Raw genomic sequence first — 13,524 nt, 5'->3', positions numbered from 1 at the left:
GGGGGGGCCGCGCCCCCCCCGCGGGTCCATCACGTCACCACGAGACTCACACTGGACACAGACACGAACGCGGGGTGTCCCCCCCGGACCCCCCCTCCGCGAGCCCCCCCGCTGTCTGTGCCCCCATGGGGGGAGTGGGGGGCACCAGGAGGCCTTGGCGGGGTCTCGCCCCCTCCCCGCTGGGGGAGGGCTGGGGAAGGGGAGGGGGCAGGGCCGGGGGGGGGTGGGGGAAGAGGGGCCCCCCCCAGCCCGGAATCGCTGCGGTTTGAGGGTGGTTTAGGTCGGGTTGGAATTTTTCAAAGTCTGCAGCTTGGCCTCCAGTTCGGAGATCTGAAAAACAGCAAAGGGGACAGGTCTCAGCGGGGGGGGCCGGGGGGGACACACCGGGGCGGGGGGGGGACACGGGGACACGGGTGGGAACGTGAGATGGGCGGGGGGGGACACGGGGTGAGGACACAGCGATGGGGACACGGAGATGGGGGGACAGGACGGGGGGGACAGACGGGACAAGGGGGGCAGGACATGGGGGAGACCGGGGGGTGGCACAGGGGGGACAGGAGGGACAGAGGGGGCAGGGGACACGGGGGGGCTGGGAACATAGGGACGGGGCTCAGAGATGGGGGTGGGGGACAGGGGTGACTGAGGGACACGTGGGGGGCACACAGGGGATACGGGGGTGACTGTGGGGGCACAGGGGGCACACAGGGGTCAATGGGGGTCACACAGGGGACACAGGGGTGACTGTGGGGGCACAGGGGGCACACAGGGGACACAGGGGTGACTGCGGGGCACAGGGGGCACACAGGGGTCAGTGGGGGTCACGCAGGGGACACAGGGGTGACCGGGGGGGCACACGGGGGACACAGGGATGGGCTGGGATGGGGAGGGGGCTGCAGGCAGGTGCTGGGTGAGTCTCTGTGGGATGCCAGGGGACATTTTGGGGGTGATGGAGGTGGCTGTATGGGGGGGCTCTGCTGGGTGTTGGGGACCTCCCCGCTGTGCCCTGGTGCCCCCCGGCCGGGCAGGGCCGGCCCCTCCCCTGTGACCCCCTGGGCGGGATCCTTTGGGATCTGGTGACCCCGGGGGACCCGCTGTGCCCCCGCACGGCCCCGGCCCCACGCTGGGGCTGGCGCGGAATCCTGGGGCCCGTTGGGGGATCCAGCATGACCAGCATGGGATCCCGACGGGAGCGCGCCGGACCCCGCCTGGCGCCGGTCACCGGGATCCCCGCGGATCCCCCGCGCGCGGCCGGGATCCGCTGCCCCGGGAGATTTCCTCGCTCCGTTAGGGGATGTCAGGCCCCACAGCAGGACCCCGGCAGGATCCACTGCAATCCAGAGCGGGATCCAGGGCCGGAAGGAGGCTTGGGGTGCCCGAGCAGATCCCGAGCAGATCCCGGGCGATCCGGTGGTGGGAGCAGGGTCCGGTGGGAGCAGATCTCCCACGATCCGGCGTGGGATCCGCGGCTCAGTCCGGAGGGAGCCAGTGCCCCGCACAGCTCCGGGGTCCGGCGGCCGAGCAGATCCCCGGGGTCCATCGCTGGCGCGGCGGGAGCGGCGGGGCCGGGCCGGGCCGGGCCGGGCCGGGCGGGGGGCTCAGGGACATCCCGCGTCCCGGCGCCCCGTGCCCACCTTCTCCTGCAGCTTCTCCATCTCCTCCTTGTGCGCCAGCTCCGACTCCTCCAGCACCCGCCGCTGCGCCGTCTCCTTCTTCAGGAACTCGATCTCCCTGTGGGGACCCGCAGGGGTGGCTGCACGTCACCGCAGCCAGGGGACATCCCGGGGACCCCGGGGTTGGGTGTCAGGGCAGGAGCCCGCTCGGCGGGGCTCTCCCAGAGAATGGGCCGTGCCCAGGAAGGAGCTGGTGCCCCACGGATCACGGAACCAGGGAATGGTTTGGGTTGGAACGAGCTTAAAGCTCCTTCCCTGTCCCAGGGTGCTCCAGGCCCCGTCCGACCTGGCCTTGATGGATCCAGGTCAAGGGAGAGGTGATGGTCCCTGCCCAGGGGAAGGTCCCTGCCCAGGGGAAGGTCCCTGACGATGGGAAGAGGGTACCCAGAAGGATTTGGTGCCCCAGGGATGGGTCTGAATCCAGGGGAAGGTCCCTTCCCAGGACGGAGCTGGCTCCCCAGGGATGAGCCCACACCCAGGGAAGGTCCAGGGCCAAAGCCAGAGGGTGCCCAGGCTGGATTTGGCACTGCAGGGATGTGTCCCTGCCCAAAGGACGGTCCGTGCCCAGGGACAGAAGGGTCAGAGCCCCTCGAGGGGTTCCACACCACGGGGACAGGGACAGGGGCTGCCCGGGGGATGGGACACCCTGGGGACAGGTCCCTTCCCGAGGGGACACCAGGAGCTGCCCTCACTTCTGCTGGTACTCCTTGATGAGCCGCTTGGCCTTGCTGTACTTGCGCTCCAGGGTCTGATACTGGGCCTGGGTCTCCTTGAGGTGCTCGTCCACGGCCTGGCACAGGTTCTGCGCCTCCATCCAGTAGCCCTCGAGCTTCTCCATGCGCTCCTTGTTCTCCTCCACGCTCTGCTCCAGCTGGGCCTTCTCGGCCCTCCAGCGCGCCTTCTCCTGCTCCAGGCACTGCAGCTGGGGACAGGGGTGTCACCACGGGGTGTGGCACAGGCAGGGAACAGGGATGGGATATGGCATGGCACAGCATGGCACAGCCAGGTGACAGGCAGGAGGGCGTGGAATGGCCCATGCAGGGCAGCTGGAGAAGGATATTCGGGGTGCCAGGGCAGCTGTCAGGGTGTCCCCCCACCCCCAGGCAGCCGGGACCACCCCTCACCTTCCTCTTGAGCTGCTGGATCTCAGCTTCGGTCACGGCGTGTTTGATCTGGAGCTGTGGGAGAGCCAGGGTGGCACGGGGTGGGCACGGGGTGGGCACAGCCCCCCGGGCGGGCACCCCCTGCCCTCCCCCAGCCCCTCCTCACCTCCTTGAACTTGTGCACCAGCTTCTCGGGGTCCATCTCCACGGGGGACAGCGTGTCCTCGTTCTCGGCCAGCTCGAACACCTCGATGGCCATCTCCCCGCTGGGGAACATGGGGCTCATCTCCTCCTCCTCGTCCGTGGCGTATTCCCCGGTCTGCGGCGGGCACGGGGTGGGGTTGGCACCTGCGGGTGCTGCCCCAGCCCCGTGTCCCCTCCTGGCTGGCACTGTCCCCTCACCTCCTCGTCATCCTCGGTGTACTGGGTGTAGCGCTGCTCCATCATCTCCCGCTGCCACCGCTCCTGCTCCAGCGTCTGCTGGATCAGCTGCGCCACCTCGCTCTGCTCGCCCGGCTTCTCCCGCCCGATCAGGAACCTGGGGGGCACCACGGGTCAGGGGGCACGGGGGGCACCCAGGGGGCAGAGCCAGGGGACGTGCCTGCAGTGCTCCCGGCGGCGGTGGGTTTAGGGGGTGCTGCGGGGGCTGGGGATGAGTTGGGGGCACTTTGGGGAGCACCAGGGTGGCACTTTGGGGTGAGATGGGGGGCTCTGGGGACAGGCTGTGGGGCAGGGATCCCCAGGGGGCTCAGCACGGACTGGGGGTGTCTCGGGGCTCCCCAAATTCCGCCCAAGCCCCGGCTCGTACCGGACACGGCCCTTGGTGTTCCTGAGCACGGAGGCGGCGAAGCTCTGCGTGACCCCCACCAGGCTGGTGCCGTCCACCTCCACGATCAGGTCGTTCACCTGGATCCTGGGGACAAGGACACCGTCACGGCCCCTCGCCAGCTCCGGGGCACACCTGGAGCCCCTGGCAGCTCCCACGCCAGCCCCAGCCGCACCGGGGGCTGCTCCCGGCCGTACCTGCCGTCCCGGTGGGCTGCCCCCCCTTCTGTCACCGTCTTGACGAAGATTCCCAGCTTCTCCAGGCCCATGTCGGCCCCCGCGCCCATCCCGATGATGCTGATCCCGAGCCCTTCGGAGTCTGTGGGGATGCAGAGCTGTGTCCTGGCGGGGTGGCACCTCCAGGGTGATGCCCCGCAGGGCTCCGGGGGTGGTTTGGGGGTAGGACCCACCTTTCTCCAGCTCCACGGGGAAGAGGTCGAGCCTCTCCACGCGCTTCTCCAGCTCGTACTCGGCCGAGGCCGCCATGGGATCCACGTCCTCATTGCGGCGGTCGTAATCCTCGTTGGAGTAAGTGCTGAACACCTGGGGGACGAGGGAGGGCTCAGCCAGGGGCAAACCCCACAGGAACCCCTCAGGAATGCTGGGCTGGGACTAAGCCCACGAAACACCGGAGAATCCCCGTCCCAAATCATGGAACATGGAGTGAGGGGGAGCTGGGGGAGGACAAAGGGGTTGAGGATGGTTCTGGGAGAGGGGACGGTGCCTGGGCCCCGGAAGGAAGGAAGGAAGGAAGGAAGGAAGGAAGGAAGGAAGGAAGGAAGGAAGGAAGGAAGGAAGGAAGGAAGGAAGGATAAAGAGAAAGATGGGGCACCTCAAATCCCTGGGGATGCTGACCCCCCGTTGTGGGGCACCCCTAAACCCTCCCTGACCAAGCTGGGATGTGCCACCAGGCCGCTGTCCCCAGGCTGGTGCCACGTCCCTCTCCCTGGGGGCTGCCGGGGAGGGGCTGGCTGGGCCTGGCAGATGTCCCTGGAGGGGCCCCGGCCCTGCAGTGCCGCCGGAGCGGGTGGATTAGGGATAACACACGGGGATAAAGCCTGGCCACAAAGGGTATTAGGGATGAGTGTCAGGGGACAAAGCCCGGTGACACCCACGGACGGGCAGGACCCACCCGAGTGGCACCCAGGGGTGACAGGGAGGAGCAGGGCGGGGGACACACCAATGTCCCCCTGTCCACGAGAAGTCCCTGGGGGGCTGTGGGGTTCCCTGCTCATCCTGCTGTGCCCCCCACCCTGTCCCCATGTCCTGGGGGATTTGGGATGTGTGGGGGGCCCAGAGTGGGTTCCAGGGGAAGGGGCTGGGCTGTGCCCTCAGTGCTGGGCTGGGCGGGGGTCCCCAATGTCCCCACTCCCCCAGCGGGTTTGGGGGGCTCAGCATCACCCAGGCAGGGGTCTGGGGTGCTCGTACACCTGGGTGCCCACCCCATCCACCCCCACACATGGCCCCTCTCCCCCATGCTGAAAGGCTTTGGGGTGAGCAGAGCACCCCAAAAACCCCATCCATAGGGTGAGCAGAGCACCCTAAAAACCCCTCCACGGCCAGGGCACCTTTCCCAGGGCCGGGCTGGCCGGATCCCACGGGACCACGGCTCCCCCCGGCGCGCAGCCCCCCAGCACACGGCCACCACTGTCCCCCGGCCGGGCCACGGCGGTGGCTGTCCCCCGTCCCAGGTGGGGCCACCCACCCGCTCTGACTCAGAGCCAGAATATAGGCCGGGCTCTAAAAATAACCCGGCCCCGGCACAAAGCAACCGCTGCTCCTGCGGTCGGGGGGATCCGAGCGGGAGGGAACACCCCAAAATAGCTGCACGGCCCCTTTATCATCCCCCCGCCCCATCCCGGGTGCAGACCCCGAACCCCGCAGGATCCCTGCCGGGAGCGGGGGGTGCTGCCGCCCACCCGGCCACGCTGCCGAGGCACTTCCCCTTCCTTCCTCCCCTTCCTCCCCTTCCTCCTCTGCCTCCACTTCCCGAAACCGTCCTGGGCACCGCGTTGGGCACACGGGGGGGGGGCACATCGCCCCCGTCGCCACCTTGTCCCCAGGGACCCCCGGGCTGGGAGGAGCCCCGGGCCCGAGGGATGCCCAGGACCGAGGGTGGCCCAGCCCCGGCCCGCAGCACCTCACACCGGGGTATTTCGGGCATCTCCACCCAAAATATCGAGCGGTTTTGGCCCGGCCTGGGCACCACAGGGGGCTGGCAGCGCGTGCTGTGCCTGGCCCACCCCAGCGGGTCCCGGTGCCACCTGTCCCCATCACACCGGCCCTGGGGGGCCCTCATTTAGGGGGGACCCCCCCATGCCCAGGCATGGCCCTTCATCAACCAGCTCATCAACCAGGCCTAGGCCCTGCTTCCCCCAGCACAGGGACAGGGACAGGGACAGGCAGGATTCCGTGTCCCATGGGGGCACAGGGACACAGAGCCCCAGCCCCCTTTTCTGTCCCCGCCAAAGGGGTGATTTTGTGGGGTCACATGCCCCAGTCTGAGCTGCCCCTCACCCTGGTACCCCTCACCCAGGTGCCCTCCCTCCCTCCCCAGCCGCCCCATGCCCCGCCAGGCTCACCTGGATGGGGGCCGTGCTGAACTGGATCTTGCGGTTGGGGACGGGCTCCTCTTCCTCGGACAGCCCCGGGATCTCTACACAGCCCGACTCAGGCTCGTACAGACCTTCGGCCTCGTCCTCCTCCTCCAGCCCGCTGCCCCCCGAGTCCTCCCCGAGCCCGCTGTAGGCACTTATGTCCACCAGGTCCGCCTCGGAGAAGTCCTCCTTCTTGGCCTCCTCGGAGCCATCGCCCTCCTCCGCCCGCTCGCCCTTGACGCCCTCCTCGCCCGCGGCCACCCCCGAGCCCCCGTCCAGCCGGGGGGCTGCGGCCGCCGGACCCTCGTCCCCTTTGGCCGGCTGGGGCGCAGGCACCGCTTCACCCGCCACCGCCGCCTCCTCCTCCTCTTCGTCCTCCTCGCCCTCTCCGCTCTCCTCCACCTCCACGGGCTTGATCTTGCAGACCTCCTGCACCCTCGGCGTGGCCGCAGCCTCCTTCTCCGCCGGCCACCCGCTCTTCCCCGCCGCCTTCTCCTCGTCCGGTGGCCGGGCACGGGCCGGGGTGGTGTGGCCATCGCCCGGGCGTGCGGCCTCGGTGCCAGGCGTGAAGACCCTCGGCCGCTTGGCCACCACCTTGGCGTTGAGCGACACGGCCGCCCTGCCCTGCGCCTTGTGCAGGTTGTTCCTCAGGTCGGCCTTCTCGAAGACGGCGCTGAGCTGGCTCACGGTGGGTGACACGGCATCGGCGTCCAGCTTGTCCAGGGACTCGGTGCTGCCGTTGAACCTCACCACCACGTCCAGCTTGCGGTCCTGGAAGCCGGCGCGCTCCTTGCGCAGCAGCAGCTTGGTGGTGGTGGCCTTCTCCTGCGGGCTCCTCTCGAAGATCTTGCGGGTCTCCTGCAGCTTGGAGAAGGGTTTGTCGGGCTTGGAGTCGAAGCGGCTGACGCGCTCCGAGACGCTGGTGCCCAGCTTGAGGAGGCTGCCCTGGTCCACGGCGTCGCCGAGGCTGCCGGTGCGGGGCAGGGACAGGCGCACCGGCTTCTCCTTGGCCTTGGCCAGGTCGCAGGCGCCCTCGGGGCCGGGCGCCGTCCCCATCTGCAGGAACATGTTCTTGATCCGATGCACGTTGGAGCCATACTTCTTCCCGCGGCTCTTCTTGCCGTCCTCGCCATCGGCCTCCTTTGTGGGCGCCAGGGCCTGGATGGTGGCCTCGTAGGCGTTCCGGTGCGGGGACGCGCTGCGCAGCCCCCCGGCCCCCGCCGCGCCCCCGGCCGAGGGGGACCCCCCGGCCCCGCCGGCCTCGGTCCTCAGCATGGTCCCGGCGCCCGCATCGCTCGCCGCCACCGCCGCCGCTGCCCCCGGCCCCGCTACAGCGCCATGGGCGGGGGGCTGTGCCGGGGGGCTGTGCCGGGGGGCAGCGCTGCCCCGGCCCGGTCAGGCCATGGCCATCCCGCGGGCCCCTCCGCCGCGGCGCTTCTTCCTTCCTGCCTTCCTTCCTTCCTCCCTCCTCCTCCTCCTCTTCCCCTTTCTGCGCGCCGGTGATGGAGCCGCCGCCGCCGCCGCCGCCGCGCTCTGCCCGCCCCGCTGCCCGCAGAGCCCTCTGGGTCTGAGCAGCGCTCGCTCTTCCTCTTCCTCAGCCGCGCTTCGGCCTCAGCGCCGCCGCCGCCGCCGCAGCCCGGCCATGGGGACCCCTGCGCGTCCCCTGCGGTCCCCTCCCCACGCCCGCACCGGGGTCCCCTCCCTGCGGCGGGGCCCCCCCGGCAGCCGCGCTGTGCAGTGTGGGGCCCCCCCCGCCGGCTCGGCCGCTGGTGCCACCCCCCAGCTCTGTCCCCGTGTGTCCCCCGTTCTGTCCCCGTGTGTCCCCCCCCCCAGTTCTGGCCCCACGTCCCCCTCCAGCTCTTGTCCCCATGTCCCCGTCCCCAGATCTGTCCCCCTGTGTTCCCCCAGCTCTGTTCCCGTGGCCCCCCGAGCTCTGTCCCCATCTCCCCCCCACCATTAGTTCTGTCCCCATTTCTCCCCCAGCTCTGTCCCCGTGTCCCCTCAGTCTCGTCTCTTTTTTCCCCCGGGTTTGTACCCACCCCCCTGGATCTGTCCCTACATCCCCCCCATCCTGTCCCCACATCATCCCCCATCCTTCCCTCATATCCCCCCGAATTTGTCCCCTTGTCCCCTCATCCTGTCCCCGTGTCCCCCCATCCTGTCCCCATGTCACCCCCAAGTTTGGACCCACATCCCCCCACGTTATCCCCGTGGCCCCCCACTTTGTACCCACGTCCCCCCCGTCCTGTCCCTGTGCCCTTTCCGGGTCTGTCCCCGTGTTCCCCCCCGATCCTGTCCCTGTGTCCCCTCAGTTTTATCCACATGTCCTCTGCTCCCCCTCCCCGGGACCGCCCCACACCCAAAGCCCCCCAAACTCCGGGTGTCCCCACAGGACCCCATTTACGCCCTGTCCCCTCAATCCCTCCCGGGGGTGCAGCACATCCCCTGCCACTGCGTGGTGGCGGGAGGGGACACTGCGACAGGGGGGCCCGGAGGGGGGGGTACGGTGCTGCTCCCCGCTTTCTGCACGGCCGGGGGATATTTCGGGGGGTTATTTGGGGTTTTTGTCTTCCCTCTGGGTGCCTGAGGGTGAGGGGGGCAGACCCGCCCCCCGTGGCCGTGTTGGGGACCCCTGCTGTGCCGGGGGGGGGCAGGGTGGGGACACCCCTGTCCCCAGTGTGGGGAGCGCACGGGCAGCAGGACCCTGCGGCTGGGTGCGATTGTCCCCTCCCCGTGTCACCCAAGGCATCTCCCGGCCCTTTGTGCGTGACGAGGCGTGACGCGACACGGGGGGCGGCCCCCCACGACCACCCCCTCCCCTCCCCTTCCCCTTCCGCCGCTGCCATCGCCCCCCCGGCAGGGCCCCGTCGCTGCCACCCCCCTCTGTCCCAGCGCCCTCCGCTCGTGTCACTGTCCCCACGCAGCGCCGTGGCCGCCCCCGGCTGTGCACACGCGTGTTCCCGTCCCGCTGGTGGCCATGCCGGGGGGCGCTCAGCTGTCCCCAGGTGTCCCCAAGCGTCCCCCCACTGCTTCCCCGCTACCCCTGAGTGGGGCCACTGGGACAAGCCCACCCTGGGACACCTCGGGACCCCTCCGGGGGACACGGGAGCCCCTCGGCAGCCCTGGAGCTCGGTGCCTCGGTGACAGGAGGTGGCGGTGGAGGGGTGTCCCCTGTGGGACCCCCCCGAGGGCCCCCCCAGCCCGGGCGGCCCCGCTGCCGCCGTCAGTCAGCGCTGGCCCCATTCCCGGCCCCGGAACATGGAGGGCCCCGAGCTGCTCCGGCTCTGGGTGCTGGCAGGCGAGTGACAGCCCTGTCACCCCCCGGGTGACACGGCCCGGCCTGGGGGATCCCCAGCAGGGAGGGGAGGGGGGACCCCGGAGTAGGGTGGGCACAGGGGGGTGCAGGTGGGAGAGGGTGGGGGGGGGGGGGACGGGGCTGGGACGTGACGGAGCTAAAAAAAGCCACCCGGGTGGCCAGCTCGGTTTGGGACAGGGTGGGGGACAACGAGTGGGACTTGTGTGTGATGGCCAGGGCGAGGGAAGGTGCTGGGCCCATCCTGTCCTTGTCCCCATCCTGCGTCTGTCCCCAGGCCTGGCCTGGTCTCATCCCTGTTCCCATTCCAGTCCTGTCCCTGTTCCCGTCCCCTCCTAAACATGTCCTCCCCCTCTGCCTGGGGACACCTGGCACCGCAGGGACACGTTCCTGCCCCTCTGGGTGTCCCGGGGGTCTGTGGGCACCTGTGGCTCATCCCGGGGTCTCTGGGCACTGGGGAAACTGAGGCAGGGAGGGGCCGTGGTCCCAGCCCTGGCTCCAGCCCCATGTGTGGCCGCAGCCCTGGCCCTGGGGGGGTCCCAAGCCACTGTCCCCGACCACCACGTCCTCTCTGACCTCCGCCTCTCCGCTGAGACCGGAGCCATCTTCGTGCACGAGCTGGAGCGGGAGCTGTTCCTGGAGGCCTTCCCAGGGAGCGAGGATGATGATGGTGAGGGCCAGGGTGGGGGCCTGGGGATGCTAAAGGGGGGCACTGGCCAATGGTCCCCACCAGGATCACCCCAGCTGAGCTGTCCATCCGTCTGTCCATCCATCCCTCCATCCATCCATCCCCCCCCCCACCCTCCACCCATTTGGGGTCCCCCCAGCACTCCCCATGAAGGGTCCCCTCCCTTTGGCGTCACAGCTCTAAAACAGGAGCAGCACCCCCAGGGACCATCCCCATTCCCTTGTGGGGACCAGCTGGACAGGGCTGGGCTTTCTGGGCGGGAGGCACAGCTGGCGGTGTCCGTCCCCACCCCCCGCGTGTCCCCGCAGCCCCTGTGACCTTCCGAGCCCACCTGTGGGACCACCCGGACCTGCCGCGCTGGCTGCGCTTCGCCCAGAGGGACCCCGGCCAGCCCGGCTTCCTGTACGGCTGCCCCCTGGCCCCCGAGCTGGGCACCCACAGTGTCCAGGTACGGCCGCCCCACAGCCTTTGGGGTGACCCAGGAGCAGGGGTGGCCCACCCCAGGTGTCTCCGCTGTCCCTGCAGGTGCTGGCCTACAACCGTCACACCTTCGCCACCGTGTCCCAGCGCCTCCTCATCAGCGTCACCCCCGCCCCAGGTACGGCCTGAGCGCCCCGAACCAGCCAGGATTCCCCCGGGACGGCCGCGGGATGTCCCCACGGGTGCCACCTGTCCCCGCAGGTGGGGACGCCCCGTTCCAGGCCGAGTTCCTGGTGGGGAACAGGAACGTGGAGGAGCTGCTGCCGGAGGCGGCGCGGGAGATGTTCCTGCAGGCCTCGGCCGGGGTCTGGGAGCGCGGGGACCTGCACATCATCAACATCACCTCTGCCCTGGACCGCGGCGGCCGCGTCCCGCTGCCCATCGAGGGGCGCCGGGAGGGGTACGGGCAGGGCTGGGGGGCTGGGGGTGGTCCCGGGCACACCCTCGGCCTCCCTGCAGGGGTTCTGGGGTCACCTCCAGCCCCTGCCCACCAACTTCAAGCGTGGAGGCGAAGGTGGTTCCTGTGGGGTCTTCTCACCGTGGGTGGGTTTTGGGGTCACCTCCCTGCAGGGTGTACGTCCAGGTGGGCTCCCACAGCCCCTTCTCGCCGTGCCTGGCATCGGCCGTGTCCCCGCAGAGCCGCTCCCGCTGTCACCGGGGCCAGCGTCCCCTCGCCTCCTGCTACGACACCTTCGCCCCGCACTTCTCCATCCGCTGGTGCAACCTCACCCTGGTGAGACCCCCGTGGCCCCCACGCCCCGATCCCCCCAGCCCCTCCTAACCCCCCCTCCCCTGCAGCTGCAGGTCTGGCCCAGCCCCACGACGCCGGGGCCGCTGTGGGGGTCCGGGGTGCTGGAGGACGGGGGGGGTTTCGAGCCCCCCACCGAGGTTGTCCCCCAGGAGCTGCTGCCCGGGTTCCTGGTGACGCTGCTGGTGCCGCTGGCGGTGGCCGCGCTGCTCTGCCTGCTCCTGGGCCACCTCATGTGCTGCCGCAGGGAGGGAGTGTGAGTCGGGGGGGTCCCCCCAGCCTGCCAGGGCACGGGGACCCCGGGTTGGGTGTCCCTTCCCCGGCCCTTGTGACCCCGGGACAAGCCGGGGGTGGTGAGAGCCCTTCCCACCATAATTATGGGTTTTTTTCCCTTTTTGCTCTGTTTTGTAGGGAAAAACGGGACTTGCAGACATCTGAGTAAGTCCTGGTGGAGCTGTGGGGGTGCTGGGGGGCTGCTTTGGGGGGGCTGCTTTGGGGGCTTTGTTATGGCCGAGCGTGGGGACAGGGATGGGCAGGAAAAGGGGACAGGGAGCAATCGGCTCGTTGGGGCTGTCACGGAGCTTAAAGATCCCCCCACCCTAAAGGGGTCCCCCCAGCCCCCTCCTGCCCTCCCCAGCCCTCGGTGCCCCCCAAACCCCCCTCAGACACGGGGTGGTGCACAAGGAGCTGCTTCACTTCTGTGACAGCCTCTGAGGGACCCAACAGCAGCGGGGAGACCCCGGGGATGGGGGGACACCCCGAGGGCGGGGGGAGACCCCAAAGATGAGAGGCAGACCCCAATAACGACACACAGACCCCAGTGATGGAGTTCAGGCCTCACTTTTGGGGCTCAGACCCCAATGAAGGGTGGGAGGACCCCTTTGATGGGTGGGCAGACCCCAATAACGGGGTGCAGACCCCAATAACGGCATTCCGACCCGACTGAAGGGTAAGCAGACCCCAGTGATGGGGAGCAGGCCCCGGTGATGGGGTGCAGACCCTGATTTTGGGGTGAAGATCCCGGTTTTGGGGCGCAAACCCAAACGGTGGCTCTGCTGACCCCACCAACGGGACACGAACCCCATAACGGGCCCCTAAGGGCGCGTCCCCCCTGCTCCCGCAGCATCCAGCTGGTCCATCACAGCTCCATCCACGGGGACACGCGCGAGCTGCGCCTCATGGCCGGGAGCCGGGACGTGCCCCGGCCCCTGTCCACCCTGCCCATGTTCAATGTCCGCACGGGCCAGCGCATCAACCCCATGCCCAGCCCCCGCGACGGGGCCCGCGTCCCGCTGCTGCCGCAGTGAGGGGACACCCGGGGCGCGGGGACAGCCCCAGAGCTGGGAAAGGGGTGTCCGGGTGGCTTTTGGGGGGACAAAGCCCCGGCAGCGCCAGGAGGATTTGCCCGCCCGGCTGGGCTCTGCCCGGAGGATTTGGGCTGTCCCCGCTTTGGGGTGAATTTTGGTGAATAAATTGACGCTTTAGGGATGAAATGAGGCTTTTCTGCTTTATTTATGGGGTGGGGATTGGGGTGCTCAGCCACGACCCCCCATCAACGCTTTCAACCCCCCGTAAGGGCTGGGATGACTCCGAGTGGCTCCCCCAGCCCTGTGGGGGAACAGGGGAGCGGGATGGGTCCGGGGACAGGGACAAAGGGGGGGACACACTCCCAGACCCCGCGGTGGCCCCCCCAACCCGCCCCCGGCTCACCTGGGTGTCCGCGGCCGGCAGGATCCCGCCCGGAGCCCCCGAACGCTCCGCGCAGCCCCGGGCATCCCGCCCGGCGCCCCCAGGACCCCTCCCCGCCCCCCAGGGGTCCCCCAGCCCAGCCCCTCCGAAGAAAGAGGCCCTTTCACAGCCCCCCCGGCCCGGGCGGGCGCCAGGTGGGGGAGAGGAAAGCGCGGGGGCCCCGCAGGAACAAGGGGAGCCATTGATGGGTCGGAGAGGGGCGGCTCTGAGGGCTCGGCCCGCGGCCCCGGGGCCGGGGGGGTCCCCGCGTGCCCCCCGCCATGGGGAGGGGGCACAGAGTGGGCACAGCCCCCCCCGGGCACCCGCTGGAGGCGTGGGGGGCGCGTAGTGGGGCACCCCCACACTGGACCA

General features: G+C 69.9%; 2 protein-coding genes across 2 annotated transcripts; one reads left to right on the top strand and one right to left on the bottom strand.

Annotated features, from left to right (window-relative positions):
* Window positions 1–235: 235 nt before the first annotated feature.
* On the bottom strand, window positions 236–7,825 carry PPP1R9B (protein phosphatase 1 regulatory subunit 9B). Its single transcript, XM_068996605.1, has 10 exons — window positions 6,181–7,825; window positions 4,009–4,141; window positions 3,797–3,917; window positions 3,582–3,686; window positions 3,176–3,311; window positions 2,940–3,092; window positions 2,795–2,848; window positions 2,363–2,592; window positions 1,632–1,728; window positions 236–330 (listed from the first exon to the last, which is right to left on the bottom strand). Exons 1-10 carry the CDS (start codon window positions 7,468–7,470, stop codon window positions 277–279), a joined length of 2,373 nt encoding a protein of 790 aa, XP_068852706.1. The 5' UTR covers window positions 7,471–7,825; the 3' UTR covers window positions 236–276.
* A 1,310-nt stretch (window positions 7,826–9,135) lies between these two features.
* On the top strand, window positions 9,136–12,917 carry SGCA (sarcoglycan alpha). Its single transcript, XM_068996378.1, has 9 exons — window positions 9,136–9,493; window positions 10,029–10,178; window positions 10,505–10,644; window positions 10,722–10,794; window positions 10,878–11,076; window positions 11,247–11,409; window positions 11,475–11,680; window positions 11,836–11,862; window positions 12,548–12,917. The coding sequence occupies exons 1-9, from the start codon at window positions 9,454–9,456 to the stop codon at window positions 12,729–12,731; spliced, it is 1,182 nt and encodes a 393-aa protein (XP_068852479.1). The 5' UTR covers window positions 9,136–9,453; the 3' UTR covers window positions 12,732–12,917.
* The last annotated feature ends 607 nt before the right edge of the window (window positions 12,918–13,524 follow it).

Source organism: Aphelocoma coerulescens, chromosome 27 (assembly GCF_041296385.1).
Source record: "Aphelocoma coerulescens isolate FSJ_1873_10779 chromosome 27, UR_Acoe_1.0, whole genome shotgun sequence".
Taxonomy (NCBI): domain Eukaryota; kingdom Metazoa; phylum Chordata; class Aves; order Passeriformes; family Corvidae; genus Aphelocoma; species Aphelocoma coerulescens.
This window is presented reverse-complemented; position numbering and strand designations above follow the sequence as displayed.